General features: G+C 52.5%; 1 protein-coding gene across 1 annotated transcript in view; it reads right to left on the bottom strand.

The window, feature by feature from the left end:
• The window catches only part of LOC116952813 (voltage-dependent calcium channel subunit alpha-2/delta-3-like), a 196,095-nt gene that overhangs the window by 145,201 nt on the left and 28,005 nt on the right, over positions 1-22,889 (bottom strand). Inside the window, exon 3 of the mRNA XM_076074414.1 lies at positions 1,001-1,117. Within this exon, the coding sequence (XP_075930529.1) occupies positions 1,001-1,117 (117 nt within the window). The remainder of the gene's footprint in view (positions 1-1,000; positions 1,118-22,889) is intronic.

Below are 22,889 nucleotides of genomic sequence, written 5' to 3'. Positions count from 1 at the left end.
CACTCACCAAGTCAATCACCCAGCCACTCACCAATCCACTCACTCAGCCACTCACCAATTCACTCGCCCAACCGCTCACTCAACAACTCACCAATCCACTCACCCAGCTACTCGCTCAGTCACTCACTCAGCCACTCACCAATTCACTCACTAAGCTACTCACTTGGCCACTCACTCACCAAGTCAATCACCCAGCCACTCACCAACCCACTCACCAATCCACTCACTCAGCCACTCACCAATCCACTCACCCAACCGCTCACTCAGCCACTCACCAATCCACTCACCCAGCTACTCGCTCAGTCACTCACTCAGCCACTCACTCACCAATCCACTCACTCAGCTACTCACTTGGCCACTTACTCACCAAGTCAATAACCCAGCCACTCACCAATCCACTCACCAATCCACTCGCTCAGCCACTCACCAATCCACTCATCAAGTCACTCACCCAGCCACTCACCAATCCACTCACTAATCCACTCACTCAGCCACTCACCAATCCACTCACTCAGCTACTTACTCAGCAACTCATCAATTCACTCACCCAGCCACTCGCTCAGCCAATCACTCACCAATCCACTCACCAATGCACTCACTAACCCACTCACCAATCCACTCACCAGTACACTCACTAACCCACTCACCAATCCACTCACCAATCCACTCGCCAATCCACTCACCAATCCACTCACTCAGCGACTCACTCAGCCACTCACCCACTCATTGATCTGCCAGAGGATCTGCGGCGTCGGTGAGATCCGAGTGGGTGAGTCGGGGTGGACTCACCAATCCACTCACCCAGCCACTCACTGATCTACTGACTCAGCCACTCACCCAGCCACTCACCCCACTCATTGATTTCCCAGAGGATCTGCGGCGTCGGTGAGATGCGAGAGGGTGAGTCGGGATGGACTCACCAATCCGAGTGTGTGAGTCGTGGTGGACTCACTAATCCACTCACCCAGCCTCTCACCAATCCACTCACCCATCTGCTCACCTTCACCGCAGTCACCTTCTTGCTGAACATCGTTTCCATGTTCTTGGCAATCTTCTTCACTAGCTGCAGGCCATCCACCTCGTCGATCCGCACCCTCTTCTCTGACTCCTTGTATTTCTGTGGAGGCATCGTCATCAACATCATCATCATGAGCACCACTATCATCAGCCAGCATCAGCAGCATCGCCGTCATTACCACCATCGTCATCAGCATCACCACCATCGTCATCAGCATCACCGTCGTCATCATCAGCAGCAGCATCATCACCATTGTCATAATCAGCATTATCGTCAAAATTATCGTCAAGATCATCATCAGAATCATCATTATCAACGCCGTCCCTATCACGATTGTAATCATCATCATCATCGTTGTCATTATCAGCAGCAGCATCAGCAGCATTGCCATCATCATCAACAGCATCAGCAGCATAATCACAAATAGCATCGTTATTGTCATTATCAGTAGCAGCATCAGCATCATCACAAATAGGATCAGCATTGTCATCAGCATCAGCGTCACATCAGGACGTGACACTGATGCTGCTGGGTTGGTAATAGTACACAATCACAGCTAATAAGTCAACAACAACTCAACTCAACAACTCAACTAAACCACTAACATCTCAACTCAACAACTATACAGCCCTACAACCTAACTCAACAACCCAACTAAACCACTCAACAACTGAACTCAACAACTAAAATGAACAACTCAACAATTAAATTCATGATAAAGGTTTTCTGGAAAATCTTACGATGATGCTGGATGTAATTACCAGCGAAACGTCGTACTACTCAAATGGTAAATGTTGTGGATTTACCTCCAACACACCGGTGGGCTGAAGAAGTACACTATACTAATAACTAATTGGCGCGTTTTGTTTACGTGACAAACCTTATTGGCTGTGTCGGGTGGTGGAGGGTTACGACATTTAAACTTACGCGATCTAACCCAAACATTTATTACAAATAACAATGGTCGCGAAAGCCTACGTGTTAAACTCAACAATTCAACTAAACCACTCAACAACTCAACTCTACAACTCAACTCTACAACTTAACGCCCGCTGGTAGGAGGTCATGGGACAGACCCAGATGCCATGGGATGACTGACTGAGATGCACCACTCACACACACAAAAACAAACATCCCCCGTGTAGCCTTGACAGACTGTTGGGGCAAGTGCTGTTAGCGAGCACCTATGAAGGCCGGCACAGCACACGAGGGAGTGGATGGCCACACCACACCCGGCCGCCTTTGTCTCCCCAGTGGCGATGTTTACACACCGCACCAGGTACTCATTTCAGGCTGAGTCGACCTCGGGGAGGCCCAGGACCGGTTTACATAATGGTCACTGGTGTTGTGAGCGGGAATCGAACTCGAATCGCTTACCGCTACACACAGATACAAAGACAAAGACACACACACAAACACACGAACACAGACACGCACTCAAACCACTCCATCCACGGCCACTTCCATGCGATAATTCGCGTGATTATAGCAGCGACCGCCGCCTCCACCCCGCCAGTCATTATCGCGTAATGGGCAAGGCTGAGCCATCAAATACATCCATCTCCCTCTCTCTCTCTGTACCTCTCTCTCTGTATCTCTCTCTCTAAACGGATGGAGTGATAGAGACGCGAGACTTTAACCATGAACGTGTGATGCCTGCAACAGAACTCACTTTGAAATGCGGATATGTGTCTGCCTCGCTCTCTCTCTCGCATTCTACTCCCCTCGCTCTCTCCCCACCTTTTACTCTCCCTCCCCTTCCTTTCTCTCCACATCGCTCGTTCTACCGTGGCGTGCGCGATGACCACCACAACCACGTGACTTTTCTTTCGTGTCATGCACGGTGCTTTTAGCGCCACAGCGCGTGGATTTGTAGCGTTTATTTTCATTTGTGTTGCTGGTGACTGTATTTCATATCGAAATCACCTCCAGTGCTTTTGCTGCTGGCGGCAATAAAAGTTGTTTAAAAGTCAAAGTCTCTAAATTTCTCTATAGATCTCTCTCCCCCCACACCTCTCGACTCTCCTCCAGGAAACGCTCCTTGACACCACAACTTGAGGCCCAACGCCAGAACCCTCGAGGTGGCTGGGCCTTCTTCAGCCACGTGGAGGACAACCTCGCTGGAGTGGCGATTGTGCTCAGTTCGCGGTTTGCACCAGAGGGCCGTAGTCTTCAAGGAGACCTAACAGGGCGGCTTGATATCTGTTGACTTTGTCCTCAACAACTCCAGGCTGGGGTTCTTTAACGTGCAGCGCGCCCAGCAAAGCTCCCTGAGAGGCAGCTCTTTTTCGGCGTGCTGCAGAACGCACCGGCGACAGACGACACGGACGATGCTCGCACGGGAGGGGGGGAGACTTCGACTGCACTCTCGACCACAACACCGCCGGGCCTCACTCGGAATCCGCACGGCCGCTCGCCGGCCCGGTGCTGAAACTGGATCTGTTTGCTCAACGTGTGGCAACTCCAGCAATCCAGCCCAGTGGCAGTACTCTTGGTGCCGCTGCTGCTCTCAAGGCAGGATAAGCCTTTCCAGCCGTGATCGACTGCATATAAACGCCAGCAGCGTCAAATTGCTCGGTGACAGAATTGTCCCGTCCGGGTTTTCTGATCACCACCTGGGTCTCCTTGCTTATGTGAATTCCCAGAGCGGAGCAGCACGGCGCTTACTCGAGGCTCAATGTGCAGCTGCTTAAAGAAGAGGATTTTAAAGTAAACTTTAAGGCCTTTGGAGCTTCAACTTTCAGCAGTAATGGTGGGACAATGCAAAGGCGCAGGTCAGGGGCTCTCTGTCAACAGTTCGTAAGCCAGCAGGCCGCCACCAGGAAGGAGGTGGTGCAACACCTACAGGAGGAGCTGTTGGCACTCGAGGCGGTGTTGATCTCATCCCACAACACGTAGGAGGAATATACGCTGCTGGAGAAGTAGCGGCTTTTCAGGTCTGTCACAGGCCAGCAGGCGCATCGCTCATTCATGAACAAATCGATGCAGCACTTGTCACAGATGGACTCTCCCTCGAAATATTTATTTAGCTTGCAAAAAGGAAAACCGCCAAACACTAACAAAATGTTAAGTTCACAAACCCGAGTTGGACAAACGGCCACATACTAGAGGCAAATCGATAAAATCGCCAGTGATTTCTAGTCCCAACTATTAACCACGAAAACCATACAAGACGAGGCTGTCCAGGGGTTACTCGACAGGGGAACCTACCTTAGGTGACTGAACCGGAGCGCCTCGACAGCCCCTCTCACCCTGCAGGAGCTCCACGCCCTGGGGATTGATGGCCTGCCAATTGAGTTGTATGCGACCTTTTGGGTTGAGCTTGGCCCATGCCTACTGGAGTTGTTGGCAGAGAGCCTGCGCAAGGGTGAACTCCCACAGAGCTGCAGGAGAGTGGTGGTCACCCTACTGCCCAAGAAGGGGGACCTGCACCTCATAAAAGCTGGTGACCCGTGCCCCTCTTGTGCACCGATTATGAGTTTTTCTCAAAGGTGCTGATCAACCGTCCTAAGATGGTGGTCGGTCAGCTGATCTAGCCAGAACAGTCATATTTCTCTCCAGGCCGGTGCATATACGATAACATCTCCATTGCAGAAATGCACAACATGAGCTTGGGCCTCCTGTTCTTGAATCAGATGATGGCCCTCAATAGAGTGAGCCACGAGTACCTGGCTAAACTGCTAACGTCATTCAGCTTCGTCCAAGCTTTCAGCTTACACATTAGGCTCCTGTACACGGCACATCCAGTCTCAACAAAATCAACTAGCGACTTGGAGCCCATTTTCCCGTGATGACGGGGGTCAGACAGGGATGCCCTCTCTCAGGGCTGCTGTACATCCTGTCTATTGCACCACTCCTACGCCACCTGAGAAAAAATCTGTCGGGCCTCACGGCCCAGGACCAAAGGATGCAATCAGCAGGCTCTCAGCCTACGTGGACGACATATGCATCGTGGTCAATGACGCACAGGAAATCTCCGTGCTCTGCCGGGCGGTAGCAGTGTATGAGAAGGCCTTCTCTGCCAGGGTGAACTGGGCCAAGTGTGAGGCTCTATGTTTGGGGTCACGGTGGGGCATGCATTCTGTGCTCCTCCCAGGAGGAGTCAGTTGGCAGGCTGATGGAATCAAGTGCCTGGAGGTCTACCTGGGGAAACCCACACGTCGCTCTGAACAATTTGACCGAGCTGGCCAACGTAATCGAGGATAAATTGCTGGCATGGGCGAGTGCTTGTCACTAATAACCTGGCATCATCTGTGCTGTGGCACAAGACCAAAGCCCTACAGGCTCCGGCCTGGCTACTCAACAGAGTGAACTGCTCACTTGCGCACTTTGTGTGGCACAGGAAGCACTGACTTAGCTCGGGTTTTCTCTGCCTGCCGGTGGGTGAAGGTGGCGAGGGCCTGGTAGATGTTGCCGCCAGGGTGATAAGCTTCAGGATTATGGCTGTGAGGCGGCTGCTATACAAACAGGAGGAGTTATCCTGGAAGTCGCCGGGCCTCACCCTGCTGAGAGATGTGGGGGGTGCCTGGGGTACAGAAAGGAGCTCTTCCTGTTGGACCTGGTTGACTACACGAGGCTGCCAAGTTATTAAAAGAGCCTTTTAGACGCGTGGCAGAGCTTCGAGATGAGCAGAGTGCACATGCACTACGACCTCAAACATAGCCTGAACGAGCCCGTGTTCCACAACGGATCAGAGGAGAGAGTACTCTGGCTCTACGCTTCACCTCAGCAGGGTCTGCAGTGGAAGTGGAAGAGCGCAGCTGAGATCGCCAGCACCGCGGGCCTTCACTCTGTGCTCACCGGAGAGAAGCTGCTGCGGGACGTGCTCGGGGCTATGCCTCCAGACAATGGCGGCCACCCTTTCTCCTCCTTCCTGGAGCTGCGCTTCTCCAGCATTGAACTCCCCGACAACAGTGACTCGGAGGAAGCTTCTGAAGCTCCGAAGCTGCAGGAAGGTGACCCTGAAGAACGCCCCAAAGAAAGCACTCTACACCGTAGTGCGTCAAGGTGCTGCATTCTCACGACCTGGCCAACTGATCGGAAACAAAATGGAGAGATCACTTCTCTTCTCTCATTGTGGCCGCCCCCCAGTGAAAACAGATGTACAAGCCTCCTGTAGCCAAACACTGCGGTGACCTCCAGTGAAGGTTGGCACACTGTACAGTGTCATCACCCGTGGGGCTCAGCCGAATCTCCTGAGCTGTACCAGACTTGTGTGTGTTCTGCAGTGCCAGGGAGGATCTGCCCCACCAGTACTTGCACTGTCTGCAGCTCAACCCAATGTTCTGACTCTTGGGGTCTATTTTCTGGAGACTGGAGGTGCCCTTTTATGAGAGAAGTTTCATATATGGGAGTTCCTTACCTGGCTAACACGCGCCACAATCTTGCAAACTTTGTCTGCCAACAAGCAAAGATGGCAGTTTACAAGACTAGGGGAAAGTTGCTTCAAGGCGACACTGACGGCTGTTCTGCGGTGCAAATGCTAAGGGCCCTGCTCAAGGCGCGGCTCTGGCGGAAGCATGACGCGTACCACTCCAATGCCGTGGTTCTTTACACGCTGGGGGGCCTATTCGTCGAGCGTAGCGTGCGTGACGACGTGCTGTTTGTGTTCTGCGTGACGCTGTTTGTGATCTGCGTGGCTGTTTGTGATCTGCGTGGCTGTTTGTGTTCTGCGTGGCTGTTTGTGATCTGCGTGGCTGTTTGTGGTCTGCGTGGCTGTTTGTGTTCTGCGTGGCTGTTTGTGTTCTGCATGACGCTGTTTGTGCTCTGCGTGGCTGTTTGTGTTCTGCGTGGCTGTTTGTGTTCTGCGTGACGCTGTTTGTGATCTGCGTGGCTGTTTGTGTTCTGCGTGACGCTGTTTGTGATCTGCGTGGCTGTTTGTGTTCTGCGTGACGCTGTTTGTGATCTGCGTGGCTGTTTGTGTTCTGCGTGACGCTGTTTGTGTTCTGCGTGGCTGTTTGTGATCTGCGTGGCTGTTTGTGATCTGCGTGGCTGTTTGTGTTCTGCGTGGCTGTTTGTGATCTGCGTGGCTGTTTGTGTTCTGCGTGGCTGTTTGTGTTCTGCGTGGCTGTTTGTGTTCTGCGTGGCGCGTGTGGTGCCACATGCCACAGGTCCTGTTTTTGGTGTGAAGTGCACACGTGAAACTGTATTTCCACATGTTTTTTTATCGAAATCGGCTCCAGTGCTATTGCTGCTGACAGCAATAAAAGTGGTTTAAAACTCTCTCCCCGTATCTCTCTCCAGACACCTCTCTCTCTCTCTGATCTCTCTCCCTAGCTCTCCCTCCCCCATATTATATATCCTCTGACCTCTCTCAACAGCTCTCTCCCAAAACATCTCTCTCTCCCCATGCACCTCTCACTGCTCTAATATCTCTCTCTCTTCTCTCTCTGTCTCTCTCTGTCTCAATCTCAATCTCTATGTATCACTCACAACCTCTCTGTCTCACGAGGGGGTGAGTGGCCAAACACCACGCCTTTGTCTCCCCAGTGGTGATGATTAAGACACACCCGCAACAAGTACTAATTTCAGGCTGAGTCGACCTAGGAGAAGCCCAGGACCGGTTCAGATAATCGTCACTGGCGTTGGAGGTCGTGCACAGGAATCGAACACCGTCACAACCACCACCACCCCCATCACTACCATCATCCCCATCACCTCCATCACCATCACCCCCATCACAGAAACGCGGGAAGTATGTGGGGGGAGGGGAGAGCGCCGAGTTCTGCAGTGCCAGCGACTCTTGTCACCAGGGTGCAGAGTCGGGCGGGTGAGTGAGTTGGGTGAGTCGAGTTGGGTGAGTGAGTCGGGTGAGTGAGTCGATTGAGTGAGTCGGGTGAGTCGAGTGAGTTAATCTAGTGAGTGAGTCGGGTGAGTGAGTTGAGTGAGTCGGGTGAGTGAGTCGGGTGAGTGAGTCGGGTGAGTCGAGTTGGGTGAGTGAGTCGGGTGAGTGAGTTGGGTGAGTGAGTCGGGTGAGTGAGTCGGGTGAGTGAGTTGGGTGAGTGAGTCGGGTGAGTGAGTCGATTGAGTGAGTCGGGTGAGTCGAGTGAGTTAATCTAGTGAGTGAGTCGGGTGAGTGAGTTGAGTGAGTCGGGTGAGTGAGTCGGGTGAGTGAGTCGGGTGAGTCGAGTTGGGTGAGTGAGTCGGGTGAGTGAGTTGGGTGAGTGAGTCGGGTGAGTGAGTCGGGTGAGTGAGTTGGGTGAGTGAGTCGGGTGAGTGAGTCGATTGAGTGAGTCGGGTGAGTCGAGTGAGTTAATCTAGTGAGTGAGTCGGGTGAGTGAGTTGAGTGAGTCGGGTGAGTGAGTCGGGTGAGTGAGTCGGGTGAGTCGAGTTGGGTGAGTGAGTCGGGTGAGTGAGTTGGGTGAGTGAGTCGGGTGAGTGAGTCGGGTGAGTGAGTTGGGTGAGTGAGTCGGGTGAGTGAGTCGATTGAGTGAGTCGGGTGAGTCGAGTGAGTTAATCTAGTGAGTGAGTCGGGTGAGTGAGTCGGGTGAGTGAGTGAGTTGGGTGAGTGTGTCGGGTGAGTGAGTTGGGTGAGTGAGTTGGGTGAGTGAGTTGGGTGAGTGAGTGAGTGAGTTGGGTTAGTGAGTTGGGTGAGTGAGTGAGTCGGGTGAGTGAGTTGGGTGGGTGAGTGAGTTGGGTGAGTGAGTTGCGTGAGTGAGTGAGTTGTGTGAGTGAGTTGGGTGGGTGAGTGAGTTGGGTGAGTGAGTGAGTTAATCTAGTGAGTGAGTCGGGTGAGTGAGTTGGGTGAGTGAGTTGGGTGAGTGAGTGAGTCGGGTGAGTGAGTCGGGTGAGTGAGTTGGGTGAGTGAGTTCGGTGAGTGAGTTCGGTGAGTGAGTCGGGTGAATGAGTTGGGTGAGTGAGTGAGTGAGTTGGGTGAGGGAGTTGGGTGAGGGAGTTGGGTGAGTGAGTAGGGTGACTGAGTCAGGTGAGTGAGTTGGGTGAGTGAGTGAGTGAGTCGGGTGAGTGAGTCGGGTGAGTGAGTTGGGTGAGTGAGTCGGGTGAGTGAGTTGGGTGAGTGAGTGAGTGAGTCGGGTGAGTGAGTTGGGTGAGTGAGTCGGATGAATGAGTTGGGTGAGTTAGTTGGGTGAGTGAGTCGGGTGAGTCGGGTGAATGAGTTGGGTGAGTGAGTGAGTGAGTTGGGTGAGTGAGTTGGGTGAGTGAGTCGGGTGAGTGAGTGAGTGAGTCGGGTGAGTGAGTTGAGTGGGTGAGTGAGTTGGGTGAGTGAGTTGGGTGAGTGAGTGAGTTGGGTGAGTGAGTTGGGTGGGTGAGTGAGTTGGGTGAGTGAGTTGGGTGAGTGAGTGAATTGGGTGAGTGAGTGAGTTGGGTGAGTGAGTTGGGTAGGTGAGTGAGTGGGGTGAGTAAGTCGGGCGGGTGAGTGAGTTGGGTGAGTCGAGTGAGTTAATCTAGTGAGTGAGTCGGGTGAGTGAGTTGGGTGAGTGAGTCGGGTGAGTGAGTTGGGTGAGTGAGTTGGGTGAGTGAGTCGGGTGAGTGAGTTGGGTGAGTGAGTTGGGTGAGTGAGTAGGGTCAGTGATTCGGGTGAATGGGTTGGGTGAGTGAGTGAGTTGGGTGAGTGAGTTGGGTGAGTGAGTCGGGTGAGTGAGTCGGGTGAATGAGTTGGGTGAGTGAGTGAGTGAGTTGGGTGAGTGAGTTAACCTAGTGAGTGAGTCGGGTGAGTGAGTTGGGTGAGTGAGTCGGGTGAGTGAGTTGGGTGAGTGAGTCGGGTGAGTGAGTTGGGTGAGTTAGTGAGTTGGGTGAGTGAGGTGGGTGAGTTAGTGAGTTGGGTGAGTGAGTTGGGTGAGTGAGTCGGGTGAGTGAGTTGGGTGAGTGAGTCGGGTGAGTGAGTTGGGTGTGTGAGTGAGTTGGGTGAGTGAGTTGGGTGAGTGAGTGAGTCGGGTGAGTGAGTTGGGTTGGTGAGTGAGTTGGGTGAGTGAGTTGGGTGAGTGAGTGAGTCGGGTGAGTGAGTCGGGTGAGTGAGTCGGGTGAGTGAGTTGGGTGAGTGAGTTCGGTGAGTGAGTTGGGTGAGTGAGTCGGGTGAATGAGTTGGGTGAGTGAGTGAGTCGGGTGAGTGAGTCGGGTGAGTGAGTTGGGTGAGTGAGTCGGGTGAGTGAGTTGGGTGAGTGAGTGAGTGAGTCGGGTGAGTGAGTCGGGTGAGTGAGTCGGATGAATGAGTTGGGTGAGTGAGTGAGTGAGTTGGGTGAGTGAGTTGGGTGAGTGAGTCGGGTGAGTGAGTGAGTGAGTTGGGTGAGTGAGTTGAGTGGGTGAGTGAGTTGGGTGAGTGAGTCGGGTGAATGAGTTGGGTGAGTGAGTGAGTAAGTTGGGTGAGTGAGTTGGGTGAGTGAGTCGGGTGAGTGAGTGAGTGAGTGAGTCGGGTGAGTGAGTTGAGTGGGTGAGTGAGTTGGGTGAGTGAGTTGGGTGAGTGAGTGAGTTGGGTGAGTGAGTTGGGTGGGTGAGTGAGTTGGGTGAGTGAGTTGGGTGAGTGAGTGAATTGGGTGAGTGAGTGAGTTGGGTGAGTGAGTTGGGTAGGTGAGTGAGTTGGGTGAGTAAGTTGGGTGAGTGAGTGAGTTGGGTGAGTGAGTTGGGTGGGTGAGTGAGTTGGGTGAGTGAGTGAGTTAATCTAGTGAGTGAGTCGGGTGAGTGAGTTGGGTCAGTGAGTCGGGTGAGTGAGTTGGGTGAGTGCGTTGGGTGGGTGAGTGAGTTGGGTGAGTTAGTGAGTTGGGTGAGTGAGTTGAGTGGGTGAGTGAGTTGGGTGAGTGAGTTGGTTGAGTAAATGAGTTGGGTGAGTGAGTTGGGTGAGTGAGTGAGTGAGTTGGGTGAGGGAGTTGGGTGAGGGAGTTGGGTGAGTGAGTAGGGTGACTGAGTCGGGTGAGTGAGTTGGGTGAGTGAGTGAGTGAGTCGGGTGAGTGAGTCGGGTGAGTGAGTTGGGTGAGTGAGTCGGGTGAGTGAGTTGGGTGAGTGAGTGAGTGAGTCGGGTGAGTGAGTCGGGTGAGTGAGTCGGATGAATGAGTTGGGTGAGTGAGTGAGTGAGTTGGGTGAGTGAGTTGGGTGAGTGAGTCGGGTGAGTGAGTGAGTGAGTGAGTCGGGTGAGTGAGTTGAGTGGGTGAGTGAGTCGGGTGAGTGAGTCGGGTGAATGAGTTGGGTGAGTGAGTGAGTGAGTTGGGTGAGTGAGTTGGGTGAGTGAGTCGGGTGAGTGAGTGAGTGAGTCGGGTGAGTGAGTTGAGTGGGTGAGTGAGTTGGGTGAGTGAGTTGGGTGAGTGAGTGAGTTGGGTGAGTGAGTTGGGTGGGTGAGTGAGTTGGGTGAGTGAGTTGGGTGAGTGAGTGAATTGGGTGAGTGAGTGAGTTGGGTGAGTGAGTTGGGTAGGTGAGTGAGTTGGGTGAGTAAGTTGGGTGAGTGAGTTGGGTGGGTGAGTGAGTTGGGTGAGTGAGTGAGTTAATCTAGTGAGTGAGTCGGGTGAGTGAGTTGGGTCAGTGAGTCGGGTGAGTGAGTTGGGTGAGTGCGTTGGGTGAGTGAGTCGGGTGAGTGAGTCGGGTGAGTGAGTCGGATGAATGAGCTGGGTGAGTGAGTGAGTGAGTTGGGTGAGTGAGTTGGGTGAGTGAGTGAGTTGGGTGAGTGTGTTGGGTGGGTGAGTGAGTTGGGTGAGTTAGTGAGTTGGGTGAGTGAGTTGGGTGAGTGAGTCGGGTGAGTGAGTGAGTCGGGTGAGTGAGTTGAGTGGGTGAGTGAGTTGGGTGAGTGAGTTGGTTGAGTAAGTGAGTTGGGTGAGTGAGTTGGGTGGGTGAGTGAGTGGGTTGGGTGAGTGAGTTGGGTGAGTGAGTGAATTGGGTGAGTGAGTGAGTTGGGTGAGTGAGTTGGGTAGGTGAGCGAGTTGGGTGAGTGAGTTGGGTGAGTGAGTGAGTTGGGTGGGTGAGTGAGTTGGGTGAGTGAGTGAGTTAATCTAGTGAGTGAGTCGGGTGAGTGAGTTGGGTCAGTGAGTCGGGTGAGTGAGTTGGGTGAGTTGGGTGAGTGAGTCGGGTGAGTGAGTCGGGTGAGTGAGTTGGATGAATGAGTTGGGTGAGTGAGTGAGTGAGTTGGGTGAGTGAGTTGGGTGAGTGAGTGAGTCGGGTGAATGAGTTGGGTGAGTGAGTTGGGTGGGTGAGTGAGTTGGGTGAGTGAGTTGGGTGAGTGAGTGAGTCGGGTGAGTTGGGTGGGTGAGTGAGTTGGGTGAATGAGTTGGGTGAGTGAGTGAGTTGGGTGAGTGAGTTGGGTGGGTGAGTGAGTTGGGTGAGTGAGTGAGTTAATCTAGTGAGTGAGTCGGGTGAGTGAGTTGGGTCAGTGAGTCGGGTGAGTGAGTTGGGTGAGTCGAGTGTCAGATGCAGTAAGTCCCCTGTGGTTGTAGATCGCTGATTGATATTGACAGGCGGATAAACGCTTCTGTCAGTGGGGGGTAGGGGAGGGGGTGCGGGGGGAGGGGTCTGGGTTTGGTTCAGGTCCCCTGGCAGCTCGGAGCAAGGCCGCAGAGTTCAAGCGGCGAGGCTACAGACGCAGCCCTGCAAGTGCCGCACTGCTGAGAAGGGGGGGGGGAGGGCAGGAACCCCACCACCACCAGAAGGAGCTCTGGGGAGGTCCCCCGGAGTGTGGGTAAGGGTGGGGGGCAGTGAACGGAGTTTGGTCTCCTGGAAAACAAAGAGCAGCTGAGAGGATTGAGAGGAGAGAGGGGATAGCGAGTGTGGAGAGAGGGATGAGATGAGAGAGAGGGAAGAGAGGGAGGTAGAGAGAGAGGGATGATAGGGAGAGTAAGAGAGGGGAAAGACTTTTAACTTTTTAAACAACTTTTATTGCCGCCAGCAGCAACAGCACTGGAGGTGATTCCGATACGAAATACACAAAGTCACCAGCAAACAAAAACAAACAATATAAATCCACGCGCTGTAGCGCGAAATCCGCCACGCACAACACAAAATAAAAGTTACGTGGTGGTGGTCATCACGCACGCCACGGTGACGAGCGAGTGTTTCAGAAGGTGAACATGAGGGTGCCGTCCACGCTGGTACAGAGGGCTTTTCCGGCCCCCCAGCGTTCGAAGAAGACGTGCACATCACCGACATCTGTGTGGTACGTGGCGTGCTCCAGCTGGAGCCGCGCCTTAAGCAGGCCTCTGAACACTGGAAGCACGGAGCAGCCGTCAGTGTCACCTTGCAGCATCTTTTTTCTCGTTCTGTACACCGCCATCTTCGCCTGAGCACAGGCGAAGTTGGCGAGGTCATGGCGCTTGTTAACCAGGTAAGGCACCCCCCATATACGAAGCTGCTGTTGTAGAAGGGCACCCCCAGTTTCCTGAAGATGCCCCCCAAAAGGCGGAACATTGGTTTGAGTCGCTGGCAGTGTAAGTACTGGTGGGGCAGATCCTCCCTGGCACCGCAGGAAATGCACCAAGTCTGTTACCCCCGGCGAGATTCGGCTGAGCCACACGGCCGATGGCAACGTGCAGTGTGCCAATCTCAGAGCGAGGGGTATGGAGAGGTAGAAAGAGGAGAGAGGGTAGATACGAGAGAGAGTAGATCGGAGAGATTGGGAGGAGAGAGGTCGGGGAGAGGGATGAGATGAGAGAGAGGGGTGAGAGAAAGAGGGAGGATAGATAGTGTGTGAGAGAGAGGGATGGATGAGAGAGATACATGATAGAGAAAGAGAGAGATGAGAGCATGATGAGAGGGAGATAAATGATAGAGAGAGAGAGGGATGAGATGAGAGTGTAGAGATATAGGATATAAAGAATGAGGGAGGGGGGAGAGAGATATACATAAGAGGGGGTCAGAGAGGGAGGAGAGACAGGGGAGAGAGGGAGGAGAGAGAGGGAGGAGAGAGATGAAAGAGGGGAGAGAAGGAGTATAGACAGAATTAAAGAGAGAGGGGAGATAGAGAGATAAATGAGAAGGAGAGAGGGGGGGAGACAAAGAAAACAGGGGGAACATAGAGTAGGGAGAGAGGGGGTAGAGAGAGAGGGGGAAGAGAGAGGGTAGAGAGAGAGGGAAGGGGTAAGACTGAGGAGAGCAGAGCGTGAAATCTTTTGTGAAATCTTTCATTTAAACAGGGGGGGGGGGCACATAAAGCAAAGCATTGAGAAAAAAAAACCGAAATGATGAACGAAGCAAAGGGTCGACTACACTGAGCATCTTCTTGTTTCCTCTGATCGTTTAAAAAATAAGAGGGGAGGATAGCCGCGTATCCGACCAAACAAAGAAGAGCCTCTAATCCATTCTCTAATGCACGGCGCTAATGCGGGATTAGCCCAGTGCATGGGGAGACAAAGGCACAGGTCCCCCGGGTAGCCTTTAACAGACTTCGGGTACGGGGGGGTGGGCAAGCGCCGTGAGCGATTAGCGAGCGACGCCTACGAAGCACGGCATGGCACACGACGCGGTAGGCCGGGTGGCCTGGGGCCGCTCCCGCCACGGCCGCCTTTGTATCACCGGGTTTGATGATCATTGAACGCACACAGAGGCCCGCGTTTGAGGACGAGTGAGTCCCGGGCAAGGTTGCCCGCTTGCGGCTTTCACTGGCACATGACGCGGCCTCCGCCGGTTAAGCGGGAATCGAACTCGGGTCGCCTCGGTTTGTTGCGGCTGAACGCTGCGCCACCACTCCCATTCATCGAGGAGAGGCGGACGAGACAGATGCGCAGTATCCAGGCAAAAACCCCCCCTCTCCGCTCCCGTATAGCCCAAACAGACTGCAGTTAGCGAGCAGCACCTACGAAGGCCGGAACGGCACACGACGGGGTGGGTGGCCAGTACCACGCCAGGCCGCCTTTGTCTCCCCAGTGGTGATGTTTTACACACCACCCCAGGTACTCATTTGGAGCTGAGTCGATAGAGGAGAGTCCCAGAACCGGTTCATATTATGGTCACTGGTGTTGATCGTGAGGGGGAATCGAACTCGGGTCGCTGGATTCGTAGCGCAGTGGTTCGACTGCACCTCCGCTCCCCGCGTACACACACACACAGGTCACCATCGTCGTGGTATATCCACTACTGGATGAGGATCAAAGTGGTGATTATCTCTGCCCAGCGTGTTATCTAATCCAGCAGTGGATAGACCATGTTGTTGGTGATTACACTGAAAGACAGAGAGAGGAGCACTCGGATTTGAGAACACACGCAGGGTAGAGACATCATCACCATCATCACTATGACAGTGATCTTCATTCAGCAGTGGATAGACCATGTTGATAATGACGATGATGACCCCTGGTCATCGTGATCACAGACCCCCCTCCTCTGAAAGTCCACGTGGCCAAGGATTTAAAGCGCTTAGCCGTGGGGGGGGGGGGGGGAATAATGAAATATTGTGAGCGGTGGTCGTGGGTGGGTGGAGGAGTCCCAAACTACAGACACACCCCGGTTAACGTCGGGAGGGTGGCGGGGGATGCGTTCCTGAAAGAGCGGTGCGACCACGAGTATCTACCTTGCGATCTTGATTGTCCGCACGTTCGCTCTATCTGGCTTGCGGATCGAGCCAGCGGCACCCGAGATTTTGACGCGTACATTTGTAGTGGAGTAACGCGCGTGGGGTTTTGCAAACAGTGGGCATGTACGTGTGAGCCGCGGATAGTGAAGTCAAGCCAGGACAAACAGGTGCCGTGTGAGAGCAATCCAGAGAGAGACGACCAATTCGAATGCATAGCGTTGATTGGCTGGCCATAAATGCAGACACGGTGTAGGCGCCTCGGAGTCTGCGGATTGAGGCGATAGCAGCGGATGCCACGTGCGAGAGGCGACGGGCGGACGCCAGCTTAATTTAGGGCGTTTAATGAGGAGCAGGATAAATACGGAACGTGTGAGGCAGGGGGTGAGTTGGTTGGAGCAAAGAGAAGAGTGAACAAGAGAGTCCAAGGCCCCGCTCTCCACACCGCATCCTCTCCAGTGGTGATGGCTGAACCCCCACTGGAGGCAAGGGCGAGGTTGGAGAGGCGAGGGTAGAAAGGCTAGCAGAAGAGAAGCTAGCGGAATCCTAAGTGTGAGTGTGTGAAGACTAGCAGTAGAGAAGCTAGCAGAGTATATAGCGGAAGACTAGCAGTGGAGAAGCTAACAGTATATAGCGGAAGACTAGCAGTAGAGAAGCTAGCAGAGTATATAGCGGAAGGCTAGCAGTGGAGAAGCTAGCAAAATTTATTCGGAGAGTCTATCAGCAGAGAAGCTAGCGGAGTATATAGCGAGAGGCTAGCAGAGTGTATAGTAATAGCCTAGCAGCGGAGAGGCCAGCAGAGTGACAGAGAGCAGGCTAGCAGTGGAGAGGCTAGGAGAGTGAGAGAGAGAGAGCAGGCTAGCAGCGGAGAGGCTAGGAGAGGCCAGCAGAGAGCAGGCTAGCAGTGGAGAGGCCAGCAGAGTGACAGAGAGCAGGCTAGCAGTGGAGAGGCTAGGAGAGTGAGAGAGAGCAGGCTAGCAGTGGAGAGGCTAGGAGAGTGAGAGAGAGAGCAGGCTACCAGTGGAGAGGCTAGGAGAGTGAGAGAGAGAGCAGGCTACCAGTGGAGAGGCTAGGAGAGTGAGAGAGAGCAGGCTAGCAGTGGAGAGGCTAGGAGAGTGAGAGAGCAGGCTAGCAGTGGAGAGGCTAGGAGAGTGAGAGAGCAGGCTAGCAGTGGAGAGGCTAGGAGAGTGAGAGAGAGCAGGCTAGCAGTGGAGAGGCTAGGAGAGTGAGAGAGCAGGCTAGCAGTGGAGAAGCTAGGAGAGTGAGAGAGAGAGCAGGCTAGCAGTGGAGAGGCTAGGAGAGTGAGAGAGCAGGCTAGTGGTGGAGATGCAGGGAGAGAGCGAAGCTAGTGGAGCAGGTGAGCAGCGCAAGCGAGAGAGATGCGACGGAGTTACGTGGTGGTGTTGAACGCAAGGAGTTCTGTTCGAATAAAAGTGGCACAGGAGAAAAAAAAGTTGTCCGCGTGAAATATCACTACACATTCATAAGTCATGGGTTGTTCCTTTTGTTCCCCTAAAGAACATTAATTTGTCCAAAAAACAGTTACGCGTTGTCATCCTTGGAAATGTGGACGACAAGTCACGTTGCTCAAACCGAACAAATGTGTTGCCCCAGTTCATCCGAAATCCACGAGGTCGCCTATACAGTACAGGATCTGCCATAGCGTTTCAACAGTGGGGCGGAGTTCGATTGATTGTGATTCGCGTGGCTCTGCTATCCACATCAACTTAAAACTATTTGAGAATAGGTTTTCCCCTTTTTTCTTGCAACAAAACAGCTGTGTTAAGATGTTACAACACCAAACTGAAACCTTTTACAAGGAATCATGTCTGCATTAACAACAATACTTGTGGTCAGAATGCGAACCAAAAACACTCAGATAATATATGTGGCATTGTCTTTGAAACTGATTGGTCGACACCAGAGACAGCTTTCTTTTGAGCCTAGTCTCAAAACGGTGTTAGACGCCAAAAGGTCTAACACTGTTTTGAGACTCGGCTCAAAAGAAAGCTGTCTCTGGTGTCGGCCAATCAGTTTCTCATGACAATGCATATATTATCTGCGTATGTTTTGTGTTTGCATTCTGACTGCAAGTATTGTGGTTAATGCAGACATGATTCTTTGTAAAAGGTTTCAGTTTGGTGTTGTAACATCTAAACACCTTGATTTAAAGCTTTCGTGACTGCAGGGATTCATATTCTTGGTTCTTTCGGTAAAGTCACGTAGAAGGGAAACAATAAAATAATTAAAAATAAAAATATAAAACAAAATTCTCACGACGTTTCGACTGCAACACAAGCAATAATCATCAGGTGTGGTTTTCACACCTGATGATTGTTTATTATTATTTGTATTTTATTGTTTCCCTTCTACGTTACTTTACCGAAAGAACCAAAAATATCTAAACACCTGTTTTGTTGCCAGAAAAAAGGGGAAAATCTATTCTCATATTTTGGAACTGGCAAAGGAGGTCCCATGAAAACTATTTTTTTATTTGACCAGTTAAGCCTGAGCTGCTATGTAACTTTTTCAGAAGCGACCTGGCCATCACAAATGATAGTTCTACGAAGTGACATCATCACGTTTTCTTTGGTTCTATCGTTCTATCATCACGTTTGGAAATATATAGCAGTAGCCAAATACTTTAAACGTATATAGTGGGCCGAGTCTTCTGCGCGTTAGCATGAACGTGTTGTTATCACTGAGCACACGCATCATCGATCGATCGGTAGTTTTTGGCATGATTATTTTTTGATTATATGCAATGTTGAATTATCCCCGGCCGTCCTGCTCGTGATTAGCGCGGATAATCAAGAGTCTACTGAATATGTTTTGTATCTTACAAGGTAAGGTCCCAACTGAGCGATAGTGGCCATCACGAATGATAGCTCAAGGAAGTGGCGGTCGTCATCATCGGCATCATCGTCGTCATTGTAACGTGGCAATGTATAGCGGCAGCCAAACTACTCTGAACGCGTGACGTTCATTCGCAACGTGGAGTTGGAAAATATCGAGACGACGTGACCATCGATTTTCAGGGTTAGTAGTCGTCGTACGAGGTGGTGGTGGTGGAGGAGAGGCGACAGGTAACGAGAAAGAGGTGGATGACGCTGTTCGAGACGTGAGTGTGTGGGGTTGAGGCGACGCGAATCAGGTGGCGGTGTTAATATTCGTGGGAGGATCAGGTGCTGTGGTAGCAGACAACCCAGGATTCAGTGTTCTACACATTGAAACTATTTTACACTAAACAATTTTTGTTTGTTTTACCAGGTAAGGCCAGACTGAGCTAATGACAGCCCAACAAAGTGGCTTATCAGATGTGGACATTTACATCAGCAGTCAGTGGAGCGAAAACCCGGATGACCCGGAGAAAAATCCACACGACCACTGGGAGAGACACGCAAACTCCAAATATACAGCAGCAGGCGTCAGGGTTGGGAGCGAACCCACGAACTCCTGCATACCAGGCGAGGTAGTTAACATCTCCTAGCCACCCTGATGATGAGAGAGAGAGACACGCAAACTCCAAATGTACAGCAGGCGTCAGGTTCGAGAGCGAACCCAAGACCACCTGTACACCAGGCGAGGTAGTTAACATCTCATCTAAAGAGCCTGGACACCACACTTGACCGGAATATCCCGTCGTGATGACCACGTGCAAACTGAATGCACCGCACGTGTGTTGAAGTTCTCCGTGCACTTCTTTCACACCATGCATAGCCGACCGTGTTCACGTCGGGGCTCTAGGACGCGTTCGAACACTATTGAGTGGTGACGCAGCCCACGTGGCAGCGTGCGAGCGTGGTATACCGACTGAGCAGTCGATTGTTGCAACTCCACTACTCTACGGGACGTCTGGCAAAACAAAAAGATAAACCCATTAGTAAACTGCAGCGGCCAACGTGTCGTGATGGGGTACGGCAAAATCAGACCGTGTTCACCGAGACTCATTGGATTCCCTTTGCCGAACGAAAGCCATTGCACGGTCGCGCTCATTACACACACAGAGCGCTTGACACAATGACCTTGGCTGCTGGATGTCTTCAAGGAGCCACAAAGCATCGACCACGTGTCACTCCGATCGTCATGCTCACAGCAGCAGCAGTGGCAGCAGCAGCGGCTTCTGGCTCAGCCATCGGCACAGGCGGTGGTCGTCACCGCGTCACCGCCCGGCACTTTAGGATGCGCTGCTTCTGGGGCCGTCTGGAACGTTCTTTTCCTTCCCATGTTAGGAAGCCACTGGAAGCTGCACACTTTTAAATCTTCATAATCTAGATTGACAAAGTCATTTCTCTAGAACTGCTTTTTGTGTGTTAGTTTGTTGTCCTTCCCCCGCACCTCCGTTTAGTGCAGTTAGCTACGTACGGCGCGAAAGAAGTTCAACACACATACACTCTCGCGCACACAACTACGCACACGTACAGTACTTGCCTTAACAGTCGGTTGAAGGCTATACGGGGGGAGGGGGGGGGGGGTTATTTGTCTTTGTCCGTTGTGTGAGTCTGTGTGTGTGTCCACACAAACAAAGTTTATCTTTGTGTCCATGTGGGGTTGTAGTGTAGCGGTTAGTGCGCCACGCTACGAACCTAGCGATCCGAGTTCGATTGTCGCTCACGGCCAACACCAATGACAATTATTTGAACCGGTTCTGAACCTCCCCTAGTTCGACTCAGCCTCAGATTAGTGCCACTGGGGAGACAAAGGCGGTCAGGCGTAGTGCTGGTCAACCACCCCCTCGTGTGCCGCTCTGGCCTTCATAGGTGCTCGCTAACAGCACTTGCCCCAACAGTCCTTGCCCCAACAGTCTGTTTTCAGGCTATAGGGAGGATCATTATGTCCGTGTGTGAGTGGGGAGCGGTGGCGCAGTGATTAGCGGCCAACGCACGTGCGTTTCAATGCGGGAAGTAAAGCGACGACGTATTTGCAAAACGTCCTAAATGTACGTGTGTGTGCATTTTGGATTTCTTTCGCACGGTACGTAGCCGACCGTGTTAATTGGAGGTTGCATATGACAGTGAGTGCCTCGGTTAACAAGTGGCATCATCGATCAACAGGTTTTTCGGGTAACGTCTCGCCTCACGTTACAATGCCGACTACACGGTGACGCGTTTACGTGATGCGCACGCGGATGCGCCAATTTCGGCCAATCCCAGCGCTCGGTAAAGCGGGGGCTGGGAGCCATGCCGCCTCATAGCCAATCAGCGATTGCAACACCCTTCGTGAGGCGTTCAGACCTCGACGTGGCTAAGTTTACATGATAATGCTCTCTCTTTTCGATCAATGCTTGCAACGTGCAGTGCCTATAGTCGTCGAACAGTTATTTCGGTTAACAGAAAAGTTAACCGAGGGACTGCTGCACTCTGATTCAGGGCAATAAGGGGGAGGTGTGGTACAGGGGCGAGGGGAGAGGGGGCTCGTGGCTGGACCCAGACCCCGCTAGCCCCTACCTCCACCCGTCCCGACGTTCCAAACGACCCTCTGGTTCAAGAGTCCAACCGCTCCCGGGGTTCGTTGCCATTTCAACTCCGCGACGAGCGACCAAAGGGGTGAAATGCGTCCATGCCTTGACTCTGCCTGTCTGTGTCTGTCGACATGTGTGTGTCTCGAATGAATGCCTGGTGTGGTGTGTAAGCATCACCACTAGGGAGACAAAGGCGGTCGGGCGTGGTGCTGGCCACCCACCCCCTTCATAGCTGCTCACTTACAGCATTTGCCCCAACAGTCTGGTCAGGCTATACGGTGAATATTTTTCTTGTTTGTGTCGGCACGTATGCCCGTGTGTCTGTAAATATGTCCATGTGTCTCTCCGTGTGTCTGTCTATATATCTGCCTCTCTGTATGTCCGCGTGTCTGTTTGTTTGTCTTTATTTGGTAACCGAGCTGAGACCATCAACTCTCTACTCTAGAAAACCCAGTTTATCATCATCAGCATCATCATCGTCATGATCATCGTCATCAACGTCATCATCATCAGCATCATCGTTAGCAGCATCATCATCATCAGTATCCTCATCAGCATAATCAAAAGCAGCACCGGGGGCCATTAATGGTGGTGATGGTGGTAATGGTGATGATGGTGGTGGTGATGATGATGGCGGTAGTAGTGGTGGTAATGGTGGTTATGGTGGTTGTGATGATGGTGATGATGATGGTGATGATGATGCCAGTTGTAGTGATGGTGGTGGTGATGGTGGTAGTGGTGACAGGTTCCGCAGGATTGGAAGGATGCCCTGGTGGTCCCCCTCTTTAAGAAGGGGGACCGCACAGACTGTAACAACTACAGGGGCATCTCACTCCTCAGTGTGCTGGGAAAGGTCCTGGCAAGGATTATTCAACATCGCATTGCCAGGCACGCTGAGGAGAGGCTTGCGGAGCCCCAATGCGGTTTCAGGAAAGGGCGGTCCTGCACAGATGCCATATTTTCTGTCCGTCTGCTACAGCAGAGGTGTAGGGAATTCCAACAAGACCTACATCTCTGCGTTATTAACCTGGTCAAGGCCTATGATACCATCAGTAGGCCTGGGCTCTGGGTTGTTCTTCGTGCAATTGGAGTCCCTGACCCTCTGATCACGATCATTAAGGACCTTCATGATGGTGAGCGGGCCCGGGTAAAACTACGTGGCCGGGAGTCAGAGCCATTCCCTGTACACCTTGGCGTGTGACAGGGATGTCCTCTGGCTCCCACATTATTTAACATCAATTTTGACCACGTAGTTCGTGAAGCCTTCAATAGCTGTACCGGGGGAATCTCCATTTTATACAGATATAATGCGAGGCTGATCGATGCCCGGGTGCGGTCAAGGGATGGCTCCCTATTGCTCAACCACGTTATGGATGCCGATGATTTGGTAATAGCTGCTCAATCAGAGGAGCAGTTGGAGATGCTGCTGCTGAGACTGCAGCATGCCACTAAGAGATGGGGCCTTACCATCAGCCCCACCAAAACTAAGCAGCTGCCTGGGTATTTTTTACCATCGGACACTCCACCCCCACAACTCCCAATCGGTGATGGGGCAGTTGTGGAGAGAGTGGAGAGTTTCCCATACCTCGGCAGTGTGCTTATGACCGGCTCCAGTTTAACAGCAGATGTCTCACTCCGAATCAGTCGAGCGGCAATATCTTTTCATCGGTTGCGTAACGCTGTGTGGAAGCTACCTGGTCTGTCGCTCCGCACTAAGCTTCAGTTCTTCTCGACCACAGTCATTCCCTCCCTTCTCTACGCTTTCAAAACGTAGACCTCCCAAATGGAACATCTTCACCGGTTAGAAACATTTAGGCTAGCCTGCCTACGATCCATCCTGGGTTTAACCAGGCTGGATTGTATGAGGAGCTCACAAATCTTGAAAGATCTGGGCAAGGTCCCATCGGTGAGCTCCTCCGGCAGGCAAGGCTGCGTTGGCTTGGTCATGTAGCCTGCATGCCCAGCCACCGCATGCA

Source organism: Petromyzon marinus, chromosome 48 (assembly GCF_048934315.1).
Source record: "Petromyzon marinus isolate PM22_M1 ecotype Great Lakes invasive population chromosome 48, UKy_Petmar_22M1.pri1.0, whole genome shotgun sequence".
Lineage (NCBI taxonomy): Eukaryota > Metazoa > Chordata > Hyperoartia > Petromyzontiformes > Petromyzontidae > Petromyzon > Petromyzon marinus.
Note: the sequence above shows the minus strand (reverse complement) of the source record. Positions and strands in the feature narration are given on the sequence as shown.